This window comes from Carettochelys insculpta, chromosome 3, assembly GCF_033958435.1.
Source record: "Carettochelys insculpta isolate YL-2023 chromosome 3, ASM3395843v1, whole genome shotgun sequence".
Classification (NCBI taxonomy): domain Eukaryota; kingdom Metazoa; phylum Chordata; order Testudines; family Carettochelyidae; genus Carettochelys; species Carettochelys insculpta.
In genome coordinates, this window is record NC_134139.1 from 51,048,502 (window position 1) to 51,074,900 (window position 26,399).

At 43.2% G+C, this 26,399-nt stretch overlaps 1 protein-coding gene across 1 annotated transcript in view; it reads left to right on the forward strand.

The window, feature by feature from the left end:
• The window catches only part of PLB1 (phospholipase B1), a 130,953-nt gene that overhangs the window by 21,590 nt on the left and 82,964 nt on the right, over positions 1 to 26,399 (forward strand). The window contains exons 13-20 of the mRNA XM_074988405.1: positions 61 to 156; positions 12,856 to 12,924; positions 14,019 to 14,099; positions 17,153 to 17,219; positions 19,826 to 19,884; positions 21,608 to 21,681; positions 24,660 to 24,703; positions 25,559 to 25,667. Coding sequence (XP_074844506.1) covers positions 61 to 156; positions 12,856 to 12,924; positions 14,019 to 14,099; positions 17,153 to 17,219; positions 19,826 to 19,884; positions 21,608 to 21,681; positions 24,660 to 24,703; positions 25,559 to 25,667 — 599 coding nt within the window. The remainder of the gene's footprint in view (positions 1 to 60; positions 157 to 12,855; positions 12,925 to 14,018; positions 14,100 to 17,152; positions 17,220 to 19,825; positions 19,885 to 21,607; positions 21,682 to 24,659; positions 24,704 to 25,558; positions 25,668 to 26,399) is intronic.

Consider the following 26,399-nt stretch of genomic DNA (forward strand, 5'->3'; position numbering starts at 1 on the left):
TCTTCTCAATGAGGTTATACTATTCTACCATCTCATATTCTCAAATACATTCTGTTCTAGGACAGGAAGGTGGATGGCAATTCCATATCAAATACACCAATGGAAATTACTGAGGAGGAGCGCTCTGCCTTGGGAGTGGGTCTCTGGAACAACATGGTAAGAGGTGCTGATGATGGTAAGGCTGAATTGGCTTATTGCAAATACCCGGTACCTTGAAACTAACCATCCCTTAAGCAGGGAAGGGTTCCGTCATTAGTGGTATGGCAAGGAATGGGGGATGCTGATGAAAGTGGTGAGCTTCAGAAGGATAGGGAGGCTATTCTGTATTTAAAGGTGTAGTACGCAGAGGCTGCAGCTACACTAGCGAGATCTTTCGGACTAGCCGGGGCTCTTTTGAAAGATCTTGCAGAGCGTCGACACACACAATGCGCTCTTTTGAAAGGAATTCAAAAGAACATGGCACTTCTTTCAGAAGCCTTCTTCCTGTCCCAGATGAGGAAGAGCACCTGTTTCAGAAAGATTCTTTTGGGAAAAAGCATGTGTAAACTCTCTGGGGGCCCTTCCATTGACTGAGCAGTCCTTGTGGCACCAGATTTTTCTATCTCTGGCCCATTCTTTCGAAAGAGCGGGGGCTGTGTGGAGGCTTTCTTTCAAACAAGCAGATCAGTCTTTTGATCTGCTTTTTTGTGTGTGGGCGCAATCTTTTAAAAGAAGAGATCTTCTGGAAGAACTTCTTTCGAACTATTGCTGTAGTGTAGACATGAATGACATCTCCTTCCAGTACAACAAGAAGTCTTGTGGCACTTTATAGACTAACAGATATTTTGGAGCATAAGCTCTCGTGGGCAAAGGCCCGCCTCATCAGATGACAAAGTTATGTTAAAAAGTCTCTGAGATGTCCTCCTTTCAGCAATAGTCTCCTCAATATGGGGCAGGCACAAAGACACATAAGGGTCTAGAAGATTAAAGAACAATCCTTTCTGTTCATGAGCCTTGTTTCCCTCACCAGGTCACAGCTCAGCTGCACAGAGGTTTGGGTGAATGCATCAAGGTCTTGGCCTGGTCTTTCAGTTTTTAAACTGAGGTTGTAACTATAATAGCACTACAGAGCTGAGCACAGTGGGGTCCTAATCAGGGTTCCCTGCAAGCTGAGCACTTAGATGGCCACCCAGCAGAGATTCAAATGCTACCCAGCTGATTTGCAGTGCACCTGCAGATGGTAGCATGTGTTTCTCTTGGTGGTGCACATCAGCACATATCTCAGTTCACAAAAGAAAATTCATTCTGCACATGGAATGGAAGAAAATTAGAGGGAATGTGGGTCCTAATCCTTGGCTGCGGCTGCCAGCTACTACAGTGATACAAATAATAAAATACCCTGTTATAAAGTTCAGGGAGAGACATCCTGTAGGGATGAATTTATTAAAGGGGGAGCTCTGGAACCTCATAAACAGAGTAAGAAAGAAGTTGGTAAAGTCCTGTAGGAGCTAGTGAAGAACAGTCAAACAGAAGAGTCCCACTTAAATATGAGATAGAAGGCAGGCAAGTGACTATTCACAAAATGTGCCTGTGCTTATATACAATTACTAGAAGTCTAAATACTAATATGGGAGTACTAGAGTGCTTGGCATTAAAAAAACAATGTTTCCGTAACAGTCGTTGTGCAGACTTGTTGAAACGAGGCTAATCAATGGGACATGCTCATACCAGGGTGCAGTATATATGGAAATGACAGAGTAGGTTGTGCTGGTGCTGGTGGGGGTGTGGCACTATATGCGTAAGACAGTGTAAGTAAAAATCTTGAGTAACTCAAACTATCATTGACTTTCTATGCATTGAAATTTCAATACTGGAACAATAAGTATAGGGGTAGGAATTTTCTAGACCAGCTGCCCAGCGTGGTGAACATAACATGATCAGGGAGCTCGGAAAGGGTGAAAAGGTAGAAAAAGTAATAATAATGGGGGATTTCAACTATCCTCATGTTGATTGGGTATGTGTAGATGACTTAAGGATAAGATGCAGAGATAACAGTTCTAGGCACTATCAATGAATACTTCTTGAGGAGTGTATCATGGAACCCAAAAGGGGAGAGGCAATACCTTAACAGGGGCTCAAAATAAATGTACACTGCAAACAAAAATAAACAAAACAATATGAGACTCCTTCTCAAAAATGCAACATGAGTAAATGAGGTAGTTAGAGGCAAAAAAGCAATCTTCAAAAATTGAAGTAAAATCGTAGCGAGGAAAATAGAAAGGAGTATAAACTCTGGCAAGTCTAGGAGAAAAATATAATTAGGTGGGCCAAGAAAAAATCTGAAGAACAATGCGAGGGGAAAAAAAAGAGTACATCAGCAGGAAGCCTGCCAAACCAACAGATAGGCCAATTGATGATCAAGGTGCTAAAGGAGCACTTGAAGCTGGGCTTATACTGGCATAAGGAGATCGAACGCTTAGGGCCAATCTTCCAGAGCGCCGTTTTGCACATGCTTGAAACAGTACATGCTGGGGGTCAATATCAATCCCGGAACACCTTGTGAACCACAAGGATTAAGGAATGTTGATGGGAGGAGTGCTCCTGTTGACGCTCTGCAGTAAGAACAGGGACCAAAGTTGACAGCTGCAAAATCAATTTTAGGTATGCAACTGGCATATCTAAAATTGCATAGCCACTTTTGACATTCCTGGTAAGTGGAGACATAGCAGAAGAAGAAGAGAAGAAAAAAAGTATGTTGGCAAACGAATTCTTTGCATTGGTCTTTATTGTAGACAGATACCAGGGAGATTCACATTCAGGTGTCATTCTGTTTAGATGACCACACGTGAAAGGGTCCCAGGCGGAGCTGTCAATAGAGGAGGTTTCAGAGCAAGTTCGTAAATTAAAGCTGTAATAAATAACTAGGCCCAGCTGGTATTCACCAAAGCAGTTTGAAAGAACTCTGATATGAGATTGCAGATCTGTGGTATGTAACTTTGACCTGAACCCTTGTACTTTGGATGGAGCATAGGTCATCTACAAGTTTCCTCCACTTCACTCTCTCTGGACAAAATTTCTAGCTGCCCCAAGGAGTACCCCAGTTGTTCTCCTTTAATCTCAGTAGATCTTCTCCACATTGTCCGAGGTCTTCCTTTTCCACATTTTCCTTATGGGTTCCATTTGCCTATCACTTAAATTAGCCTCTGTACCACGACACCAATTTTTTTTAAAAAAAGATGCCTGGTGATTCTGGCGGTTACAGCCAATAAGCCTAATTTCAGCAGAAGGCTAATTGGTTGAAACTATAACAAAGAACTGAATTTTCAGACACACAGATGAGCAAGATATGTTGGGAAACAGTCAAAATGGCTTTTTAAAGGGAAATCAGAATTATTTGAGGGTGTCGAGAAATATGTGGACAAGCTTGTGTAACACTTCTCCCAAGTAGAACCAGCAGCAGTCAGGGCCAGTCAGTTTTTACAGGTTCCTCTCCATCCATCCAACACAGAACCAGCTTGACCCCCACCCAGTTACCCGGGAAATTCACACAACACCCCTGCGTACCTCTGAGAAGCAAATCCTCCCCACTCAGAAAGAGGGAGGCTGAGTGTAGAAAAGAAGCTTTTAGTAAACAGGGAGGAAAGTAGCTTGGTATGAATTTGGGAGAGCACCACACACAGGGTTCATGAACAAAACCATGAGTAAAAGTCCTCTTCCTCTCAGGTTCTTAGGTCCAGCAACCCAAATATCCTCTTCACATGCCCAGCCTTTCGCTGCGCCCATGCCACAGCTGCTGCCCTTGGTCAGGGCAGATCCCGAATTTAGGGGTGCATCTGCAGGGTTCATCTCCCATCCTGAGTAGAGGAAGTACAGTAGCATTTTACTCACTCCACTGGTCATTTGCAATCCACGCACTCACTGTCCCTGGTCACTCTCTGCTGAGCCACTTACCACTTAGCTGCCGCCCTGCCGGCTGCTTGCTGCTCCGCCGCTGCTCCTGCCTCCCAACCTGCTGGCCGCTCTGCTGCTCCCAGCAACCGCTCGGCTGGGCGTCCAATGCTACTGCACCCACTGGGCAACTGTTCGCTGCTTCCACCGGCTTGTGGTGGATTTGGCTCTGGGCAAAACTCTCAGTGATGTCAGCTCTTGGCTCAAAGCACAGTCCAGCCATGAGAAATTCCAGCCTTCACTGGAGCCAAATGTAAAATAATGAGTCTCCTCATGGAGCCGGTATCAGCTTTGTCATTAAAACAGTGGGGAGAAACAGGTTAAACCAGTCGTACAGCTCATGTCTGGGGGCCTGCAGCCTGCTGACTCAGAGCTCTGCCCTCCCCATTCATTTCACAGGGGTTCCTGGCCCATCCAAGGTTCTTTAAACTGACAGTGTCTCTCTCCTTATGAAATAGGTTAAGCACAGTCTCTCTCGTCTGTATTCCCACAATGATTAAAAACATTACAATTAGTATTAATGCAATTTGTGGGAGAGAGGGCAGGCAACCCCCTGCTGCCTCTGCCATGCCTGGCCCTCTGCCCCAGTTAACCCCCCCAGGCCCTGTTGCCTGGGGCGAGAGCGTAAGGGGGCTGAATGAGGCTGGAGCAGGGATTGGATGGGGTCTGTGATGAAGGGGAAGTTGCCTCAGGCCCCATGCTTGGGGCACTGAGGTTGGGGGAAAGGGGGTGAGACAGAGTAATAAGCTTTGTTATCCAGCACATTTGAATTAAACCTCCAGTTGCCAGAAGCTGGGAGTGAACAACGAAACGATGGAAATAGCCCTGATGTGTTCATTCTCACTAAAGCATCTGGCATTAGCTATTGTCACAGATAGTAACAGAGAGAGAGCCATGCTAGTCTATATACTATCAGAACAGAAAAGCAGTACAGTAGCACTTTAACGAATACCAAAATAAGTGGGTCTGTCCCACGAAAACTCATAAATTATTTTGTTAGTCTTTAAAGTGCTACTGGACTGCTTTTTTGTTTTGTCAGACAGGTTATTAATGAACCATTATTCTGACCCCGTATGGCCGTTCTAAATTCTTATTTATAAAAGTACCTGCAGTTTCCATTTTAGAGGCTGCAAAGTCGTCATAAACAAAATAAAATCAGATGAGCAGTTCATGAAAGACGATTTAATAATACATCCATGCAGATGTTCTTATCTTAATTTCTGTCACTTATTGGCCACCAGAGAGTTAAAAAATAATCTTAATCCAAGGCTGTATCCTTGGAACAAAAGGGCTGCTTCTCTGTTATCCATGAATGCTCATAAGGATAATGTCAAAGGTCATGGTTCAACTTTTCTTTTATGGACAGGCAGATGCTATGGTAAGATATGTCATGCTCCTGTGTCATTGTGTTTTGGTCTCACTTTTGCTAGCTAGATTAATGGGAAGATGTACGTCATGCTCCTCTGTCGTGTTTGGCTCAGTCCTGCTCACAAGATTTATAGCAATAAGATTGAAAGACAAGGAGTCTGGGAGACCAATTTAAGCACCGTCACATGGTCTTTACTTTACTTACCTGTGCCTCAGGCTCCCCACCTATAATCCAGGGCGGATGACACTTGCTTATCTTGCAGAGATTAAATGATTTGTAAGATGTTTTGAAGACGACAAACACGTCCTAAACGATAACATTATTTTTCACTTAGAGTAAGTGCAAAACTACCAATGCAATTCACTCAAATATGAAAGAGTTAGTCCTAGAGCAAAAATCTGCCTTTCCAGCTGCTCTCAACATGGTTTTTTTTCCCAGTGAAATTTCTATGAAAGTGATTTTTTCCCCCCTCACCTGGTGTAAATAATGAGTTTATTTGTGGGCAAAGAAGCTAATTTTGCCACCAAAGTTGCACTTTGCAAACAGAAGGTGGAAATATTGTGCTCGGGGTCAGCTTGGCCAATGTTTTAGGGATCCTAAGTTTCATCTGCAAACTGCATCAGAAAAGGAAACCATAGGAAAATGTTTTAAGCCATACTAAAGTCTTATAAACTAGAACCCGTGTTCTCATCTTTCATGACTATGCCACATCTTTAGTGGACTATGCAGCTAGCCTTTCAGCAGCTATAGCTCAGTGATTTGAGCATTGGCCTGCTAAACCCAGAGTTGTGAATTCAGTCCTTGAGGGGGCCATTTAGGAGTCTGGGGCCAATAGGAGGAGGGGAAAAAACCAAAAGGGATGGTGGTTGGTCCTGCTAAGAGGGCAGGGGATGATGGGACTTGATGATCTGCCAAGGTTGCATCCAGCTCTAGGAGATGTATCTCTGTAAACTTAGATAATAGCTTGGAACTTGGTCATTCCCGGGTTCATGTACTCATTTTCTCTAACATCTTAAGCTTCCCGGCTCTCCAGATCCCAGCTCTCCAGGCTCCAGTCTGTGCAGAATGCCACACAATGCCTTTCTTCTCACATGTATAGTACAAAGAAATGTGACATCACCATGATCATCATCCCCATCCTGAAACAGATCTACTGCTACCCCATTCACAGCAGGGTCCAGTACAAAACTGCACTCCAGCAGGGAAATCCTGGCACCACTGAAACCAATTTATCCCCATGTGTTTAAAGATCTCCAGGGGTTTGTACATCAGCCTACCTTGTCTCACTTGCTCCCCTGTCAATTCCTTGCTCCCACCTCTCCCTTTACACAATAATCAGCTTCCTGCTAGTGGGAGAGCCTTCTCCTGTCATTGGAACAGGCTTTTTGTATCACTCATCTTCTCTGATTTGCCATATAAATGCATGTCTTCCAAATACATGTCCTTGAGCTGACCCCATTAACTACACCTCTTAACATCCCTCTTGCCTAGACTTTATTCTTGCCACTTTAATTTGGAGGCATTTTGGGATACACATGTAGGTGGCAGGCCTGAAGCAAAGTGAAGGTATAATGGCAAAGATGGGCCTTTTCAGGATTTGCTATAGGCTTCTTATGTTTTTTGGAGATGTCATTTGAGTCAAGGGGCCAACTTACATTGTGAAAAATAGTCAGCTTAGTTTTGCTTTTGTTTTTTGGTTGGAGGCTTCCCTAGCTGTACATCTCTATGCCTCTCCTCTTCCAACACTGAAATCTCATAGTAAAGTGGGCAGTTCTCAGAAAGGAATCTCTGTGGGTAGACTTTCCTATCTGCAATCCCTGTGAAGATTGCCTGCGATTGCATAAGACGAGGTGACGAAATAGAATCTTTGGCATTTGGAAAGCTTAGAAGATTTCTTTATCTGATGAGCTTCTCTGGCAAGGGAAAACTCTTACTGTCATTAGTGTAACATGAGGTACTATTTGCTTGCTGTAGAAACACAAATCCACTGCAGTGAGAGCAGGAACGAGATATAAATTATGGCCAACGTGGCAGTAAATTAGGGACGGGGAACCTTTTTCAGGTCAGGGGCCAGAGACCCATAGACAAATCAGTTGGGAGGCCACGCAAGTGACAAGAAAAAAGACCCCTCGCTAATGTGGTCCCTGAATGTACGGGGGCCAGGGCCAGGGCCATGGAGTCTGGGCAGGAGGGAGGGTGTAGGAGCAGGCTGCTGGTGAGGGATCTGTGTGGGAGGGGGATGCATGAGTGGGCTGTGGGCAGGGGAGCTGGGTGGGGTGTAGGAGAAGGGTGAGGGTCTAGGTGGGAAGAGGTGCAGGAGCAGGCTAGGCTGGGGGTGTGGGTCTAGATGGGAGGAAGGGTGCAGGAAGGTTTGGGGTGTGGGGGCTGGAAGGAAGGGGTCACGTGAGGGAGAGGGCTCTGGGAGGGAGGGGCAGGAGCAGGGTGCGAGTGGGGTAGCTGGTTGGGAGGAGAGGCAGAAGAGGGCTGTGGAGTCTGGGTGGGAGGGTCTGGGGTGCAGAGTGGGGGTGGGAGGAGGGTGCAGGAAAGAGGTGGGCGTCTGGATGGGCGGAGCACAGGCGCAGGCGAGGGGCATAGGATCTGGGCAATGAGTGCACTTACCTGCTCATCCCTGGATGCACATGGCTTTCTCTGCTCTCAGGCACTGCCCTCCACTGCTCTGATTGGCTGGAATTCCAGTCAATCAGAGCAGCAGTATGAAGCCTCTGAGCAGCACTACTGAAGCAGCTGCTGCTCTCCCTCCCCTTTCCCTGGCTGAGAGACCAGCAGCTACTGGCAGTGGAGCCTGGAGCTGCTTCCTGTCCCCCTTGCAGTACTCCCAGCAGAGCCCATGGTCTGGACCCAGCCCCGACTTGCTTGATCCAGCCCACAAGGCTCAGGGCTCCAAACCCTCCTCTCTGCCATGGGCTGGATTCTGTGGAACGAAGCCCCAAGTGTCAGGGTCCAGATCCTGGCAAGCTGTAGTCAGGCTCTGGGTGGTGGTCTGAGGGTTCCCCACCCCTGCAGTAAATACTCAATGTAGTAGGAAGGAGCCCTGTTTTCATCTCCAAAATGCTCTGCTCCTTCCACTTTGTGTGTGAATTGCAGGTGCCCTGTTGATGGAGATCAGTCTATCTTTGAGTTTGGTTTTATAGCTTGGAGGCTGGGCTCCTCTTTTCCTATCACGACAGCCTGTCCGATGACTAAAAAAAACTACACCAGTGAGCAGTGCTAAACCTCTGTCTGATCAAATGGACGATGTGCTGGCACGTGAAGAAGGTTAGCTTTAGAGCTAGCGAGATGCTTTACAAAATGCTTAATGGCTGCTTGGAACCAGGTTGCCACAAACTTTATGTAGTTAAGGAACTGGTTTGTTAAAAATCAGCAAGCAGTTGGGAAAAGCAGAGTATATTATTCATATTTTAGGCCCACCTTTCATCACCATGCTGGTATCCACAATGGACAGTTAGATTAATTTGGGTAAAAGCTTTGCAATATTATCTTTAGAAATCTATGTAAGTAATGAGTGCCTTTCATTTGAATTAAAGAATTTAGATGAGAAGCTTTTGCTCTTGAGATGTCATTCAGGTAACACAATAGATCATAAAAAGTCCAGCTCTGCAAGACAGGGAAAAGCAAAAATCTGTAAGACAAGAACCTTAACAAGATAACAACCAAAGGGGGAATCGATTTGTACTATGCATCGTCCTCCATCTACTCATTAAACATTTTACATTAGTTTTGGACACATAAGAAATCTGAAACTGCATCAGCCCAGTGGTCCATTTAATTCAGCAACTTGCCTTTGACAGAGGCCAGTAACAGAAAATTCAGGGGAAGGAGAAAATTCTGTAGTGGAGCAAACAGAATAGTATCTGCTCCTGGCATAAATATCTTCCTACCCCCATCAGTTAGCAATTAGCTTGTGTCCTAAAGTGTGAAGGTTATTATCCTTTCTGATATTTCAGAAATCTTGCTTACTGTAAATATGGTTCTTTTCATTAGCCATACAAATGTCTAATCCTTTGTTGAAAGGTACCAACCTCTTGGCCACAAGACTCTGGCCAGTTTGTATGATATAAAAATATTCATTTTTATCAGCTTAATTAAACTGCTACTCATTCTTATGGGAGTTCAATGTGGGACCTCCCAGATTACTTCCTCTCCACCATTCTTTATTTTGTATAGTTCTGTCATGTTCCTTCCTATTGGTTCTGCCTTGAGGTCAAGGGACTGGACTCGATGACCCCTCAAGGTGCTTTCCAGAGCTAGTGTTTTTTGATTCTATTCGTCCCCTCTTTAAACTGCACAGTCCTAACCTTTCCAAATGCTTCTCCAACAGACGCCTCTGTGCATTTGTATTGCCTATCTCTGAACCGTTTGTCTATTTCCTTTTAGATGGAATGACTAGAACTGTACATTCTAGGTGAGAATGTAACAATGACTTTATCTAATGGCATTACAATATTTTCAGGTATTTCTGTCCCTCAGAGTAGGCTGAGAGAGGACATAACCATTTTCAAGTACATAAGAGGCTATAAAATCATAGAATTATAGAATCCCAGAGCTGGAAGAGACCTCAAGAGGTCACTGAATCCAGCCCCCCCTGCCCAAATCAGGATAAATCCTAACTAAATCATCCCAGCCGGGACTTTGGCTGCTGCTACACTAGCTGCGTGAACAGGCTTCAAATTGCAGGTTGACAGTGAAGATGGGGGCAGCTTTGAAATAAATGTCCCACTTCGACATAAGGGAAGAAACTTACTCCCACAGAACTAGGTCAGAGTAAGGGAATGTCGAAGTGGGGTGCTTATTTCGAAGCTGACACCATCTATACTGTCAATCTGCAATTCCAAGTCTGCACTTCAAAATTCGTGTGGCTGCCATTATGCTAATGAGGTGCTGAATATGCACATTATCACTCATTATCATTATCATTATCATTAGCCTGCTTTGAATTGCCTCATTACTGTGGCCCCTCCAACGGGAGAGTGGTAGGGTAGCAGCAGCCTATGTCAAGCTGGGACTGAAAAACCTCTAGGGATGGGAGTCCACCACCTCTCTAGGTAAAGTGTTCCAGTGCTTCACCACACTCCTGGTGAAGTAGTTTTCCTGACATCCAACTTAAACCTGCTCAGTAACTTCAGACCATTGCTTCTTGTTCTGCTATCCATCACTACTGAGAACAGCCTCTCTCCATCCTCCTTAGAGCCCCCTCTTCAGGAAGTTGAAGACTGCAAAATGCCCCTGACTCTTCTCTGCTGCAAACTAAATACAGTAAACTAATATCCGCAACCTTGGGACTGGGAGGTTGCTGGATATTCAAAAATGCCACTTGAGACAGAGGTGGCTGTGGGAACCTTGGAAGTCAGGGCAGGGGACCCCTCCACCACTGTGGCTGGGAGCTGGCTGCGGGAGGAGCCCAGTTGACAGATCCAGCCTGTGGGTGCCAGGTTTGGGGGAATTCTGGCAGCCCCCGGGCTGGGAGAACTCTGTGGGGTCCACTGGACCCTCTCCAATGCATCCACATCCTTTCTATACTGGGGGCCCCAGAACTGGATGCAATATTCCAGATATGGTCTCACCAGTGCCAAATAGTGGGAAGAAATAACTCCTGAGGATAGAGAAGAAGCAACAGGCTTTAATTTCAGCAAGGGAAGTTTAGGTTGGACCTTAGGAAAATCTTCCTAACTGTTAGGGTGGTTAATCATTGCAATAAATTTTCTAGGGAAGTTGTGGAATCTCCAACATTAAGAGTAGGTTAGACAAACAACAGTCAGGAATGGTCTTGATACTAGATATTACTTAGCTCTGCCATGTGTGCAGACAACTAGACTGGATGACGTTTCAAGGTCCCTTCCAGGCGTACAATTCTATCCCATTCCTTATATACCCTTGCTTTTCTGACCACTGCTGCACATTGAACAAAGACTACCATTAAGTCGTCTATGCTGGTGCCCAAGATTCTTTATATGGTATTTACTGGTAATTTAAACCTTTAGGAGTAAGAATAGTAGAGTTATTCTATCCAATATTTGTCTTGCATTTATCTATGTTCCGTTTCATCATCTGCCATTATGATGTATTAATCATTGTCTTGTCTCATCTTCTGGGACAAGAAGCTAGGGGAGTTTGAAAAAAAAAACAGTCTGCATCCTGACTGGTGTGTTTATAACAAGATGTGGCTGTGTATATATAAAAATGGGAATAAAAAATCAGTGCCAACAAAAACACAAGCCCCACTATGTGAGATAAAAGAACAAATCCATTAGCTGTGATAATAGCCAGCCTGTAATTCTGTGGGCTCTGTTCTCCAGAAGGATGGCGTGCGTGTGTGTATTAAAGTATTGTATTACACTCCTGTGATTCTTTATCACAAAGTAAGATCACAGTGTGGGAGTGATTAAAAATAACAAACAAGCCAACATGAAAGAATCAAATTGGTGCCGTTGCTCCAGCTGAATTAAGATTGTGTTTGGCTTTATACATAAAGTGGAGAGTTCATGGTGTGATTTTTTTTAACATGAAAAACATAAGTTATCCGCCCAAATTTTCAGCACATGATATCTCAACACAGCTTGACTCTTCTGAAGTGTTCCAAAAACATCAGTTACTTGGTCTGAGTTCTAATCAATTAAAAATCAACTCCCTCAAAAGGTTCACCTTTCTCGCCTTGTGATTTTCTGGGCTTATGGCAGGGTACCAGGTCTTCTCTTCACCCTGTTGGAGGCATCACTACACTGACACTCACTCAACAGAAAGGTATCCCTGGGGAAAAAGGGATGGTGAGCTTAGACCTCCAAGCACTGCTTAGCAAAGCCACTCAGACTCGGGTGATGGAGGAATGGAGAGAAAAAGGCTAGCCTGCTTCTTCTGAGGCTGAAATCTGGCTGAAGCTGAGACAAGAAAAGAGCTCCCTGGTCCTAACTCAAAGCCCCCTGAACTTGCATCAGGGCCAAAAAATCCAAATGGAATTGCAGTTGAAGCAGGCAATAAACTGGTGGTGGTGGTTGGACTTGGAAAGCTCTAGGGGCCCTTTTTAGTTGAATTTCAATTAATTGATCTATGCGTAGGAAAGGTACATGGCACAGGTGGCCTTGTTCCTGGTGAATTCTGACAGGGCCCCTAAACAACTATTCACTGTAGAAAGCTGCTGTACCTAAATGTGAATGAGTGATTTTTCCAGAACTGTGCATAATAGATAGGGGAGCAGCAAGAATACTGGGAGATGTGTGTCTGCTAATGGTAGTGGGGAGTTGAGGAAAGTGGGCTGGAAGGCTGGCATCCCTACTGGCACAAAGTTAAGGTGGTGGTGTTAACTCTAGTGGGGAGAGATGGCTTGTCCAGGTGGAGTAAAAGGCGGGTCATGTGAGGTGCCTTAACTTTTCATTTTCTTGCTTTTGTGGTTTTATGCTATGTGTAGAGCCACCTGAAATCATGCACAACAGTGTTTTTTGTGTCCTGGTATGTTAGAGATGGGCCTGAAGTAAAACTCCAGATCTTAATGCACGTGATCTACGGCTGCATCCCCTCAAGTATGTTTGTGTTCTGTCCTCTTCTAGATGGAACCAGTTGGGCAGAAGGAGCCTTATCATTACAGCGAGATGATTCAGGCCCAGTGTCCATCTGGGGTAAGAGGGCTTTCTTTTCAGTATGGGATTTTAATTGCTTCTTACAGAATATGTGAAGTATTTCTTGTTTATGTAGATGTGTGTCTACTTTCCAAGACTTCTGCTTGTTCCTGAACGTATGGGGAAGATACTTTCTGAAGGGTTAACTCACGAAGATTTAGTTTACGAATAACCCTTATGCCTCTTTGACCATTTTGTCATCTTAAAATGGCAGACCACTGAAAAGGTTTGCCTGAAAAGAGACTTCTTGGCAGTGTATAGTAAAACTACCTTGTCTCATTGGATCTCTCATACTGGTTCAGATGTTGGGTGCATCACATCTGAGATGAATAAAGTGAGCTATTCTTTCAAGGGAGAGAACTGTCTATTAGATCAAGTTCAGCAGTGAAACTAAGCCCCACAAAGAGTGCAGAACTTGGACTAACAATGACTTGACTAATTTTTGGTCTGAAAGTAGCATCTCTACTGTTTGATTCCCAACAGCTGTCAGGAGCAATGATGGTAGTTTTAGCCTCTCCTCAAGCCTCTATCTGTGACAGAGTCGGATCATGCCACATCATTCACTCTTTACCTGATTTTCCATCTTGCACAGTCACAACTTTTTTTTTAAATTTTCTATACCCATTCTGTGCTAGTATGGGAATGTAAGAAATGGTGTGAAGAGGAAGGACCGGATGGCTCTGGGCTTGGTAATTGGCTACTGAACCTTTTGTATGTAGATGGCTGGTTTCAATCTGACCCCTGCTGATAGTGGCCGAAAGTTCTTGATGAAAGTGTTTTTTCAGTGGACAGTGATTGAAATTGTCCCAGAGACTGAACTATCCCGTATCTCTTGATGTAGATGCTCAGATTGAGATTGAGACCGGGGATGGAGTCAGCTGACATTCCCTACCACTGCCTGAGCCCTATCAGTGTGGTAGACAAATAGGAATTCATTCTCCAGGGCCATCCACCTGGCATGTTTTATTAGCCTTATATTCCTTTGGTAGTTGAAGCCCATAATGACTTTTACTTTTTGGAAAATCTCTCAAGTTATCTTTAGCAGCACTGATTATCTTTCCACTATGACCATTAAATGTTTCTTATCTCTGCAGGAGTATCCGTATTTGTTCACATACAGAAATAGTAACTACTCATCCCCACCTCAGACACCACAGCCTGATGCCCTGTCTCAGGTACCGAAAACCTTGGCGTAGTGTATAAGTTAAGATATGTCTACACCGGAGGGTTGGGACTGGATGAGTGAGGTTGGTACACGAATGGTGTTGTCTCATGAACATTAATACATGGGGAAAATTGGGACTCTAATTCTAGAGAGACACTGGTGGCCATGATGTTAATGGCTGATAACTAAATAATGTAGACTGCTGCTACATCATCTAGAGGAATTTTGTGTAACATAAGGCTAAAAAAGTGTGTGTGTTTTTAAATCTCAGGGTAACTAACATGGGTGAATAGTAACAGAGAGTAAGCCGTGTTAACATGGGTGAGTTATCTTGAAGTAAAAATACAATGAAGACAAGGCAAGTTAGGTTTACGTCAAAGGACAGTAAGTGAGGTTCGCTCTAGGCTAATCTTGGCAAGCTTGTGTTGTGGTTAACTGAGCTGCCTTGTCCCCACTATGTTTACTTTTTCTTTGGGATAGCTCACGTGTATTTGTTATCCTGAGATTTGAAAAATGTGTCTTTCTGTCCATGAAGACAATGCCTACATTCAGGGATGTTGGGCGTTGTAACTGTAATGCTGACCATTGCAAAGGTGATATTATCCATTGTCATGAGCAGGCGCTCGGTGTGCACCGTGAAGCAGCAAGCCTCATGGTCCACATGGTATCTGGGCTGGTGCTGTATGTTCTGGGTCTGATTCTCACCTCATTTATTGTAGGGTAGTGCCATTAGAAGGAGTGTGGGTACAGGAGGAGATTCTGAGCTGAGGCAGGGGGTTAGGGCACAGGAGGATGTTCAGGATGCAGATTCTGTGCAGTACTGACCTCAGGCATTTCCCAGGGGTGGAGGAAGTCCACATGTCTCCCAGAAAACAGTGGCATGTCCCTCTGGCTCCTAGGTGGAGGGGCAGCCAAGGAACTCCTTGTGCCACTTGCAACTGCAGTCGCCACATCAAGTACCCGCTCCACATGTCCTACTGGCCAGGAACCATGGCCAAGGGGAACTGTGGGTAAGAATAGCACTGAAGTCCTTGGCTACCATTCCCCTTAAGGGCCAGAAGGACATGCTGCTGCTTCATGGGAGCCCAGCAGATCTCCTCCATGTCTGGGACATGCTGGGGTCACCTGAGGAAAGCACCTTCCAGAACTCACATCCCATACCTCCTCTTGAACCCCACGCCCAGCCAATCCCTAAGCCCCCTTTCACACTCTGAACCCCTGGGCCTCAGCTCTGAGCCCTGTCCTGCACTCCAAACTCTTCCTCTCCAGCCCCATCCCAGAGCCCTGAATCCTGCACCCAAAGCCCAGCACCAGCCCAGGTCCCCCTCCCACACTGTGAACCTCTCATTTCTGGCACCATCTCAGACCCCACACCACCCTGAAGATGGAACAGGGAAGGGGTGTGGCTTCAGACCGAAAATCCACACAGTAACAAACTGTTCATATATACAAATAAAGTAAAACAAAGATAAAAATCAATAGAGATTAAATTTAGGACTGTCACTATCAAAGCACCCACCCCAACCGTTGCAGATAAAGGTGCAATTCTATTAGCTATGATTAAGCAGCAGACATTTAATTTTATGGTCACCATCCACTGGAATGGCAGTGTGCCCACAATAAGGCGTTAACACTTCTGTGACTCTTTATCATTGCAAGATTACAGTGCAGGCAAGAATATAAACAAGACAAAATGTGAAAAAACATGGTGGTGCCATTGTACCACTAGAGTTAACGTTGCTTCTAGTTTTGCACTTCCAGTGGGAGTTCTGGCTCTCAGACTCTGTGTCTTTCTTATGGAAAATATACCAACCATGGGACTTGGAAATATATCTGTCATTGGCCTGAATCCAATCCTAGATGGAAGAGGCTCATCCTAGCTGGAAGAGGCTCTTAAGGGCTGATTTAGGGACTGGGGTTTGAAAGTGTACCTATCTGTCGTGTCAGGGAGTTTAGTTAAGAAGGAACAGGACCCAGGGAAGGGATAATGAAATTGCAAGGGTCTTCGCTAGAATGGCTCTGGTTTGCAACACCTGGGAAAGGTGTCTGGTGCTAACTGGGATTGCTTTGCTACACGCCTGGGAAAAGTGGTGGGGCAGGGCGGGTGGGCGAGTTGTCTGTGAGGATAGGCTTGTAAAGTAAGAAGCCCTGAGGGTAAAGCAGGAATGCTAGAACAGTTTTCATAGTGGGGGGTGGTGACAGCTGTTGTACCAGACTGGAGACTCTGTATTTAATGAAAACTGCTTTAAGTCAGGGGGTGCAGCAATCCCAGAATCCCTACTTCCAGCACCTATGGGGTAATGGGAGTTTTGCTGTGAGGGAACTAAGTGAGAAGCACAGGCCTGGGTGGTGGAAGGCTGATGCTCCTCATTGAGCAGGGAATTGCGGGGGTTGGTGCACAAATTTGAGAAGTCTGCAAAGCCTGAGAGAAACCTTGTGCTAAGTCTGAACAATGCAGAAAGGAACTGAAGGCCTCTTGTTGTGGGAAATCTGGTATTAGGGCCCTCTGAGGAATTCTGACTGGCACAGGACTGTTCTGGGGAACTAAAGTGGAGAATATTTGAGAGGCTTACATTGCAGGGACTCCTGTGGAAGACCTGAGTGCTCTGGAGTCCTGAAAGGAGGACCCGAATATAGATAAAAAACACCCATGGTCGCGCTGTGTTGAATGAAAGTTTCTGATACCTTGAGAGACGGTGTGGTGATAAATGACCTGATTGGATGGCCAAGCCTCCCAAGAGGTAGGGGACCTCTGGTCATCCAGAGGAAGTACTGAAAGGTAGACACTTGGCTTTATCGTGCCTTGATGTTAGATGATGCTGTAATCAGTGGGTCATCCTGTGTCAGAAACAAATCAACTTTGAAGAGAGACCAGTAAATGGCCTACATAAGGCATGAGGTGTGCTTTTTTATGTGCAAATAATTACATGCTGTGGAATTCAGTTTCACAGTAGAAAGACCTGAGGTTATTTTTATACATAAATTCATAGGCCCACCAAACATATCACTGTCACCAGTCCATGACAGGCCTCATATAATGTCTCATACTGTGTGTCCTTCCAGGAAAGGAGCTATGGGACAAGCATTCCCTGTTTTGACAAAAATCCTTCTAATACGGTTCCTGTTTCAGGTACTGTACAGATTTTGTGTATCTTTACTACAGAGCTGTTTCAATCAATCTTAAAGGGTCACTGTCAACTAGTTAGGCACAAAAGTTAACTATTTTTCTTAAAATATTAAATTGTCACGAATGTAAAAATTCTTCAGAAATAAAAGCAGTGGCTTTGGGTCGCTATTTAAAACTTCCCCTGTGGTGTTTATGAAGCCATAGACTCACAATTGGCCGTAAGTATAGTAAGTAAAGTAAAACTGACAGAAAGCAGAAAGTGAAGCTAACCAGTCTGTCCAAATACCCTTATATACAATTGTAATTAATCTGTACATGTCTGCAGCCCCTTCCAGTAAATGATCTCAAAATGCTGTATAAACAGTAATGACTGAAGCCATATAGGGTTCATGTAAGTCAGTGAACTCTGATTACCGCCACTGGACAAATAGGGAAACTGAGGCACAGATAGAGGCCATAATGTAACACAGAAAAAGGATATAAAATAGAATCTATGTCTCCAACAACCCAGCACAGTGGCTTAATCACAAATGGCACCACTTTCTCCAAAAATTAAAAGAAAATGCTGAAAATAATGTGAAAAATACTGTATTTAGTGTTTTAAATAGATAAACAACCTAAGATCAAGAAAACATGTTTGAAACATGCTAATTGTTGTGTTCTCCATATCCCTTTACTTACAAGCATTTTCTTAGAGGTAGATGTGAAATACTGACAGAGAAGTTTTGGTAACCACAGTTTTCTCTGACCTTAGACACAGAACAGAAATTGATCATCGCAGACTCCTAGTAAAGTTCCTTCTCTGCCACTGAGGGGGTTCTTTAGTCAAGATTGAAAGACATTTCTCTTGAGCTCCTGTTAATTCTCTGGTTGCCATAATATCAGTCAGGCTTTTATGCAATGAGGGTATATGATTTCCAGCTAAGTCACAGTTCACTAATCACTCTCTCACTGAGTGATCCATTCTATAAAATATCTTGGAGTCATCTGCTTGGCTATAATTGCAGATGGTAGGGCTGTCTACCAGTTAGTTCTGCTGATCATATACAAGAGAAATGGAAGTTAATTTCCCCTGTTTTCAGAACCAACAGTGCTTTCAGGCCCTATATTGTTATGCTGCAGTTCAGAATTTACTGTTGTGATCTGTGTTGTTCCTTCTCCAACTACAATTTTGTGTGCTTTTTTTTCAGTATAATATCTTATAATGGATAACTTTTCTACATAAGGGTTCATTGCCAAGAATTTAACAGAAAGCCAGCTATATACCATGTGTGTGTGTGTGTGTGTACTCTTTTAGGAATTCAAGTAATAAATTAGATAAAGGGGCAACAAATGTGCAGATAAAACATTTTTAACATAGTAAGGTCAATATATGCATATTGTTGTGTTGCCTTAAAGAAAAATGAGAATCTTCTCCCTTCAGTTTTATTTATATCATGTCACAAAACTGAAATACAGGTAGATCTGGCAAAAATTGTTTTTATTTTATTAAGACAGATATATTTATTTTAAAGCACTTCTCTATTTTTATTAATTTTAAATTTTCACAGCTGCTTAAAATTGAGGGTTTTAAGCATTTCATGCTCTACTTTTGTTCATTTAAATTTTTACAGTTGCAGGAAGCCACAGCCTGGAGATCAGATAATTGGTGTGTGTGTGTGTGTGTGTGTGTGTGTGTGAGATAACTTGATAGCAGACTATGAAATTTGAAGCTGCTTACTTGTTTAAACACGTCAAAATGAACAAAGTAAATATTCTTGGTTCAGACTCTTAAGTTCTCGAGCCTTTTTTTAATTTGCCAATTTGTAAATTTCAATTGTTGATGAAAATATTTTCTTTTGTGTGTCTATGTAAGCATAGTGGAAATTTATATTTGCCAGCATTTACCAATAAAACCCAATCTTTCCAAGCAAAAATGTAAGCCAGATTTTTCAAAAGAACTCAGGGGTGCATTTGCAGGTACTCACAACTGAATCAGATTTTCAAAACAGCTCAGCTCTCCTTCAGGTATCTAAATCTAGGTCACACTTTCAAAAATGCTCAGCACTTGCTGTGCTGAACTTTGGAAAATCTGCCACTTGTTATTTTGACGGCTAAGCACAAGACAAGCTTGCTTGAGAATCTGGCTTATAACGGTCAGTTAAATGATAACCGTACCATAGAAAAAATGTGATATTTTTGCCAATTCAGTCTGAAATCTCAAGACTTCTAGGTCTTTCTCTCCCAGATGGATTTTGATTTCCTTTAAAAAGCTGTAGCAATACCAAGCACCACTTCTGTCAGTGGAGCTGTGACCATCATCAGTCCATTTCTTGGGGCATGATAAAAAAAAAATGTTTCTTTCCAGATAGTTCTGGAGGGAAAGCCCTGGACCTTGTCACTGTAATTGGTTTGTAGAAATGGGGTCAAGATTGACCCAGTGACTGCCTCTGACTATTGAGTATTCTGATCAGTGCCCATATTTGTCATTTGATTATTCCAAGCGCCAAAGGTCACAATTACTTGGCTCAACATGAATACTGAACTAGAGCCTCAAGAATGCTTTATACTAACTCACTGAAAAGTTCTTCCAGGGCAGTGGGATTTGATATTTTCCTTCTTTACCTTAGTTCACGCTTTGAGACCAGCAGACATCAAGGTGATTGGTGCACTGGGCGACTCACTCACTGTAAGTGCATGTCCATGGATAACCTGAGCTGAATGATGTGGGGCCAGATGTGAATTCTAATTTAAGAGAGTAGTACAAACACAGTTATTCTGTTTGGCTAATCATGTTCTTCATGCTGTGCTGTCCCATGGTCCAGCTATGACTATTAATCCACCTTAGAGGTCTAATTTTTCTGTGTGCAGAACTCTCATTTAAGTCAACAGGAATGCTGCACACAGAGGACTGGTGGTTTAGGTTACACATCAGATAAAAACAGTCAGGTCAAATTTGCTATAATTGCATACATTTTTACAGGTCGTAGCTAAAATCTCTAGATACTTACCTTCCTGACAAATAGTAAGCAGCATAAACAAAACATGTCAGTTCTTCGGGTGGTATAAATTGGCATAGTTCCACTGGAGTCTACTCCCATTTGTACCATCTAACTCAGCACCCAAAGGGTACATCTGCACTTATGGTAAGATTGACATGCTGGTGGTCAATCTTCCGGTGTTCTATTTATGGCACCCAGTGGGGATGCACGAAATCAAATTGTAATGGTGTCACTGTTGACCCTGGTACTCCTGGCAGTCGCAAGGAGTAAGGGAAGTCAACGGGAGAGTTTCTTCTGTCAACCTGCTGTGTGGATAGTGGCAAAAATCTATTTTTGATAAATCAACTCCAGCTACGCAATTCTCATAGCTGGGTTTGCATATCTAAAATTGATTTTACCTCCTAATGTAGACTTGGCCAAAGTAACATAAATCAGATGTTGGGTATGCTGCGCTTCTACAGAACAATAATCAGGCTGCTTCTCCAGGCAGATTGTGACTGTCACAGTTCAGGGCTAATGTATTGCCCCATCGATAGTCTAGCAAAGGCACATTCTTAGCTCCTAGCTTGTCAGGTGCCACTTCTCTTGGAAGGAGATTGTAATTCCCTTCCTCTTGACAGGCATGGTGGAAATTTCCATTTACTTTCCTCTGCTATTTCATAGGATCCTTCTTTTCTGGCACATTGTGTAAAATTGGCCTTTGACATTATCCATAGCTCCCTCCCAGAGAAATTATGTACAATCCCACCATAACCTGTACATTTAGCATTTATAATACAATGGTCTCCAAAGCTCTTTTAAACGTGATCTATAACATCTGCCATAGATACTGCAGAAAATGGATGTATGTCACAATGACCTTTGTTTTGCACATAAACACTGTTCACGTGGCTGCAGTTAGCCCTAGACATTCTGTGCCCTCCTCCATCAGTGAGCACTGTTCACATGGTTTAATGCTTCTCACATGTTTTGCAGTATGGGAAACACCTGGTCTGGTGATGACTAACATGACCAGGGATTCATACAGTACTATGGTATTTATTCCTGTCACCTTAAACTTAGAGCTGCTTTGAAAAGTTTCAGATTTTGTCAACAAAAAGGGACAAAGTGTCTCTCTGAAAAAGTTCCCAGTTTTGAAGAGTTCTAAGTTTGCGTCAGTGAAAAGGCAATCATATCTAGTACAAGTTATACCACTGTTTCATCCCATCAAGAATGGACAGGATGGCTATGATTCAGTGGTGTGCAACTGAAATGTATTCAGTCCTTTTAAGAACAAATGCTGGGTCTGGGAGTTAGCTTGAAACATTTACTTCCCTTTCCATTGCTTTCGTTATGATCAGGCAGAGTGAGGGATCATGGATAGCTTTATCTGGAAAATTTATTTGTTCTCTTCCTTTCTGTTGGGATCAGGCAGGTAATGGAGCAGGGTCCAAACCAAATGATGTTCTTGATGTTCTGACACAGTACCGGGGTCTTTCCTGGAGGTGAGTGCCCTAAAATTCTGTCCAGTATGAGTGTTGTTGTCCTTGGGGAAACTGCTGTGGTCTCTGAACTCAGTCTTTTGGTTGCTGAGGCTATGGCTACACTAGGCAAAGTAAGTCGATTGCAGACACATAATTCCAGCTACGGATTGTGAAGCTAGAATCAACATATCTTGGCTTACTTGGCCATCCCTTCTGAAGAAGGTCAATGAGAGAGTTTCTCCAACTGACCTCCCTTCTTCCTCATGTCTTGCAAGGAGTACAGGGGTTGACTGCAACCTCTGAGAAGTCAATTTCGTGCATCCCTACCAGATGCGCGAAATCTAACCACAGAAGATCCTGAGTGAGTGAGTAAGTCGATCCTCTGGGCTAGTGTACACTTAGCCTGAGATACTTATTGTCTTGCATAAGACTCTCCCTAGGCTACTACTATAAACATTGGAGAGAGCGTGTTGTGACAGGCTGATGATGTCTTCCTGAAATTGCCCATCCAGTTAGCTGGTGTTGACCTTATTAGGAAATAGGTAAGTGGGTTTTCCTGATTCAGTTCAGTCCTAGTCACTAGGTTCTGAATGTAAAGAAAGTGCTTTCCTGAGAGGATCTAAGGTGTGGGCTGAACACTCCCAAGGAGGATCCCAGTTTGGGGAGGAGCCTTAAGGTAAACTTTGTTCTTATTCATTTTTGTTGATAGAGTCAAAACCAAAGAGGTGGGTGAGTTTGACTGCACTCTGTGTGTTGACTTTGTTTTAGAGCAAGTTGGGAGTGGCACCTGTTCATAGTTGTACTCCTGATAGGGAGGAAGATTTTCATTCTTGTGAACAAATGTCAGCCCTCATTCTAAACCATCAGCCTTACATATGCAAAACTCCCATCTGAAAGCATTGGGAGTCTCTACCTGCAAATGGGCTACAGAATTGCTTCCTCATTGCTTCTCTCACTCCACAAAAGATCAATATTTCTCCTGACTCTTTTTCCCACTCTAGCTACATCATACAATGCAGCCACCATTTACAGTCAGTGCAGGCCTAGACTTTTACGTCTGGTGCTTCTATTTGCTATGCAATTCAAAAACACCATATTGAGAAGAACAATGTTTTTGTAATTATGAAAAATTATGTAGTTTAACTGTAATCTCAACATTTTCCCATTGTTTCTTACTTGGGTTTATTTGCAGTTAGAAATACCAACTGTGTAATATATTAGAATTCCAGATTAAAGGAACACCGTAAAAGTAACACGTAGGCCCAGCATTTTAGGGTTTATTTTAAGGGACAATTTCAAAAGGACATCTTCATGAAAACTTAATAAGAAATTGAGCTCCATAATTTTTTTAATAAACACTTTTTAATAAGGTAACATTTCACAAAATTAGAAGCAGAATTACAGAAGAATTACTAGTGCAAGAACAAGTGTGTAAGTATAAATAAACAGAAATTAACCAGTCTAGTTTCTTTACTCAAACTGAGTGAAATGGAAATATTATAGCTAATGATCACCCTTTAATCTAGTAGAACGTCAGACACTTTAGGAATGGAGGTTATTCACAATGGCGAACAAAATATGGTGTCTTTTTCAAAAGTTTGCAACTGAACATTGACTTACTACAGCTTTGAAACTTTACTGTGCAGAAGAAAAATGCTGGTTTTAGCTCTGATAGGTTAGATAAACAAGCACAGAAAGACTATGTCTACACTAGAAGCATCTGTCTACAGAAGGTACTGTTGGAAGAGATGTTCTTACAAAACTTCTGTTGACAGATCACGTCTACACATAAAAGTAGATTGATCTTTTGATTCACTCTGTTGACAAAGGGGCCTGCCAGAGTGTCCACACAGGTTTTTTTTGTCTGCAGTTTCTGTTGACAAAATGTTTTTGTGCATAGAGGTTCTGCAAGTTTTGTCAACAAAACCCCAGTATAGGCTGCAAAACTCTCTGTTGTAGATGTAGCCAAAGTGTCCTTACCTTGTCAAATTTTTCTATCTTAAACTTTCCTTTTCAGTAGTATTTGCTTACATTTAACACAGCATGGTACTGTATTTGCCTTATTTGATCTTGGCTTCTGCTGATACCTGAGTGCATGCTTCCATTTCTAAATGGGATGTGTGGTTGACTGGTTAGTTTGTAACTACAGTGCTCATTCTGCTATTCTGTTGCCTTTTCAATTTTACCTACTTACTAACCTTATCAGTACACAGGGCATAGTGTGAACACTATACTTATGATAATTATTTTCACAAAGGATCATTTTATTCATTTTAAAGGGAAACACTACAGTAATCCACTGAGATCTGTGCATTGAAAATACGTGAATCTCAAGTTTATGCAATGGGGGGCAGTGCTGGAGGAGGGGAGAGAACCCACAGCTCCATGGCTGGAAGCTGAGTGGGTAGGGACCAGCTGCAGGGTCCCTGACCAGGGTGCATGGGTCTTCTGCTGCCCCACAGCTGGGAAGCGACTGGGTTCCCATCCCAGCTCCCAGCAGCAGCCTTGTTTCCCCTCTCCTCTCTGCTTGTGGGACCCAGGAAACTGACCAGTCATGAGCTGATTAGTTTCCTGGGTCTTGCAAGCAGTGGGGAGACAGGAACCAAGTGGCAATGTGTTTCCCACCTCCCCACTGCTTGGGGACCCAAGAAACTGACCGGCTCATGGCTGGTCAGCTTCCCAGGTCCTGCCAGCAATGGGGAGCCAGGAACCAGGTTGCTTCTTGGTCCCGTCTCCCTGCTGCTTGCAGTACCTGGGAAACTGACCAGCTCATGGCTGGTCAGCTTCCCGGTTCCTGCGAGAGGTGGGGAGATGGGAACAAATTTATAAACAACAGTAAGAGTAGTCTGTAATTTGCTTTGCTCTGTGTGTGTGTGTGTGTGTGTGTGTGTACACGTACACGCCACTGGGGAAAGTTTTCCTATTTATTCCAATGCCTAAAAAAGCAAATGCTGTGGACTAAACCTTTTGAAATATTTTTGCTTATTTCCATGTAACAGTGTTGGAGGAGACCAAAACATAAGCACAGTCACAACCCTAGCAAGTAAGTGTTAGTTTCCCTAATCTTTACATATTTTCGAATTATTTAATAATTTAAAGAACAGGCAAGAAGAAATGTTTACAATTTTGCAGCATGGTACATTCAGTCACTTTACATTCAATGTCTAGTGCTGAATAAATTTTGCTTAACAGCCACTACAGTCATTTGCTGTGTGTGACTTAACCATATATTTTGTAATTCCCTGCGATTTTGGATGGTTCAATATTATTCTCGGCATAGTAGTCTGTCTGACGCACGTTTGGAATGGATGATTCAAATTGTCTGAGTCCTTAAACTACAGAGTCTACTTACCTAATTTTTTCCTTTGCCATATGTATATTTTTTAATCTGTGATGAAGCCATACTGCAAGATCAGAATTTCATACATCGCAGTGTTCTGAGGTGATTGTGTCTGGATAGTTTTCAGCTCTCAGTAAAAGATAAAACCCATTCACAAAACACAGATTAACACTTTGGTTTTTAATAACTGCAAAGACCTGGGAAGTTTGGACAAAGGAACTTTAGCCAAGCCCATCTCTATATTTACTGTAAGTATGTAAGAGATCGCAGCTTGATTAACATTGCACAGTCTTATATTACTTAACAAACTGATCAAAATTACATTGCTGGGCATACATCCCATGTTGTGCCTCTAGTTGAAACTGACATTTGAATTTGTTATTCAGTAATCTGGAGGCGAAAAAATAACTGAGTGGTAAGATTTTGGACCTATGGTATATTTGCGATTGGCTTCAGGTTATTAATTGGGATCTGCCAAAGTTTTCTGGGGCAAGTTCTGGTTTTGAAATCCAGCTCATTACCCACTGAATTCAGCTGCATTTCATGTGTCTCTTCCAGATATTCTTCGTGAGTTTAATCCTTCCCTTCGAGGGTACTCTATTGGCACTGGGAAAGAGAACTCATATAATGCCTTCCTGAATCAGGCCGTGGCAGGGGCTCGCTCTGAGTAAGTGTGGACAGATGAAAAGATAAAACCCCCTTTTTTTTTTTTTTTTTAAATGGGGTTAAGTATTTTTTTTAAAGTTATAGTTATAAAAATGCCAAACCTGGAACATTCTTACAGGTATATGAACTCCCCAAACAACAGTGGGGTTAGATATAAAACAGAAGTTAAACATCCCTAATTTTTGGTTTTGCAAACTTGATCTCTTGCCTGACACCTAAGAAATGTGCAAAGACCAGTGTGGCTTTCCTAATCATAGTAGAGGAAAACTTCCTGTAAGACGAGTATATTTTGCCCCTCCCTCGCAGTTTCATCCAAGGAGCTGAAAGTGCTCTGCAAACATTGACTAATGAGGCCTTGCAGCCCTAATGTGAGACAAATTATTCCTGCTTGCAAGAGGAATGTGTAGGAGGAGTGAGGTGGAAGGAATTATGGTCCCATTGAAGTCAGTAGGGGCCTTGCCATAACTTCACTGGGGGCCACATTTCACCCAGGAATGGTAAGGAACAGAGAGGTTAGCAGGCCCACTGACAAGGGTGAGTAGTGCAAAGGTAACAGTTGCCCTGTGGCCCATTGTTTCATAGGGGCCTGGAGCTCCAGCCACCACCGCCACTGCCACTTTGTCAATGCTTTCTCTTACCCACCCACCCCTCAATGTCATTTTTCTAACAGCACTGGTCATTGGCAGCGATAATACAAGGCAATCTCTCAGTGGTGTGTCCCACCAGGGTATGG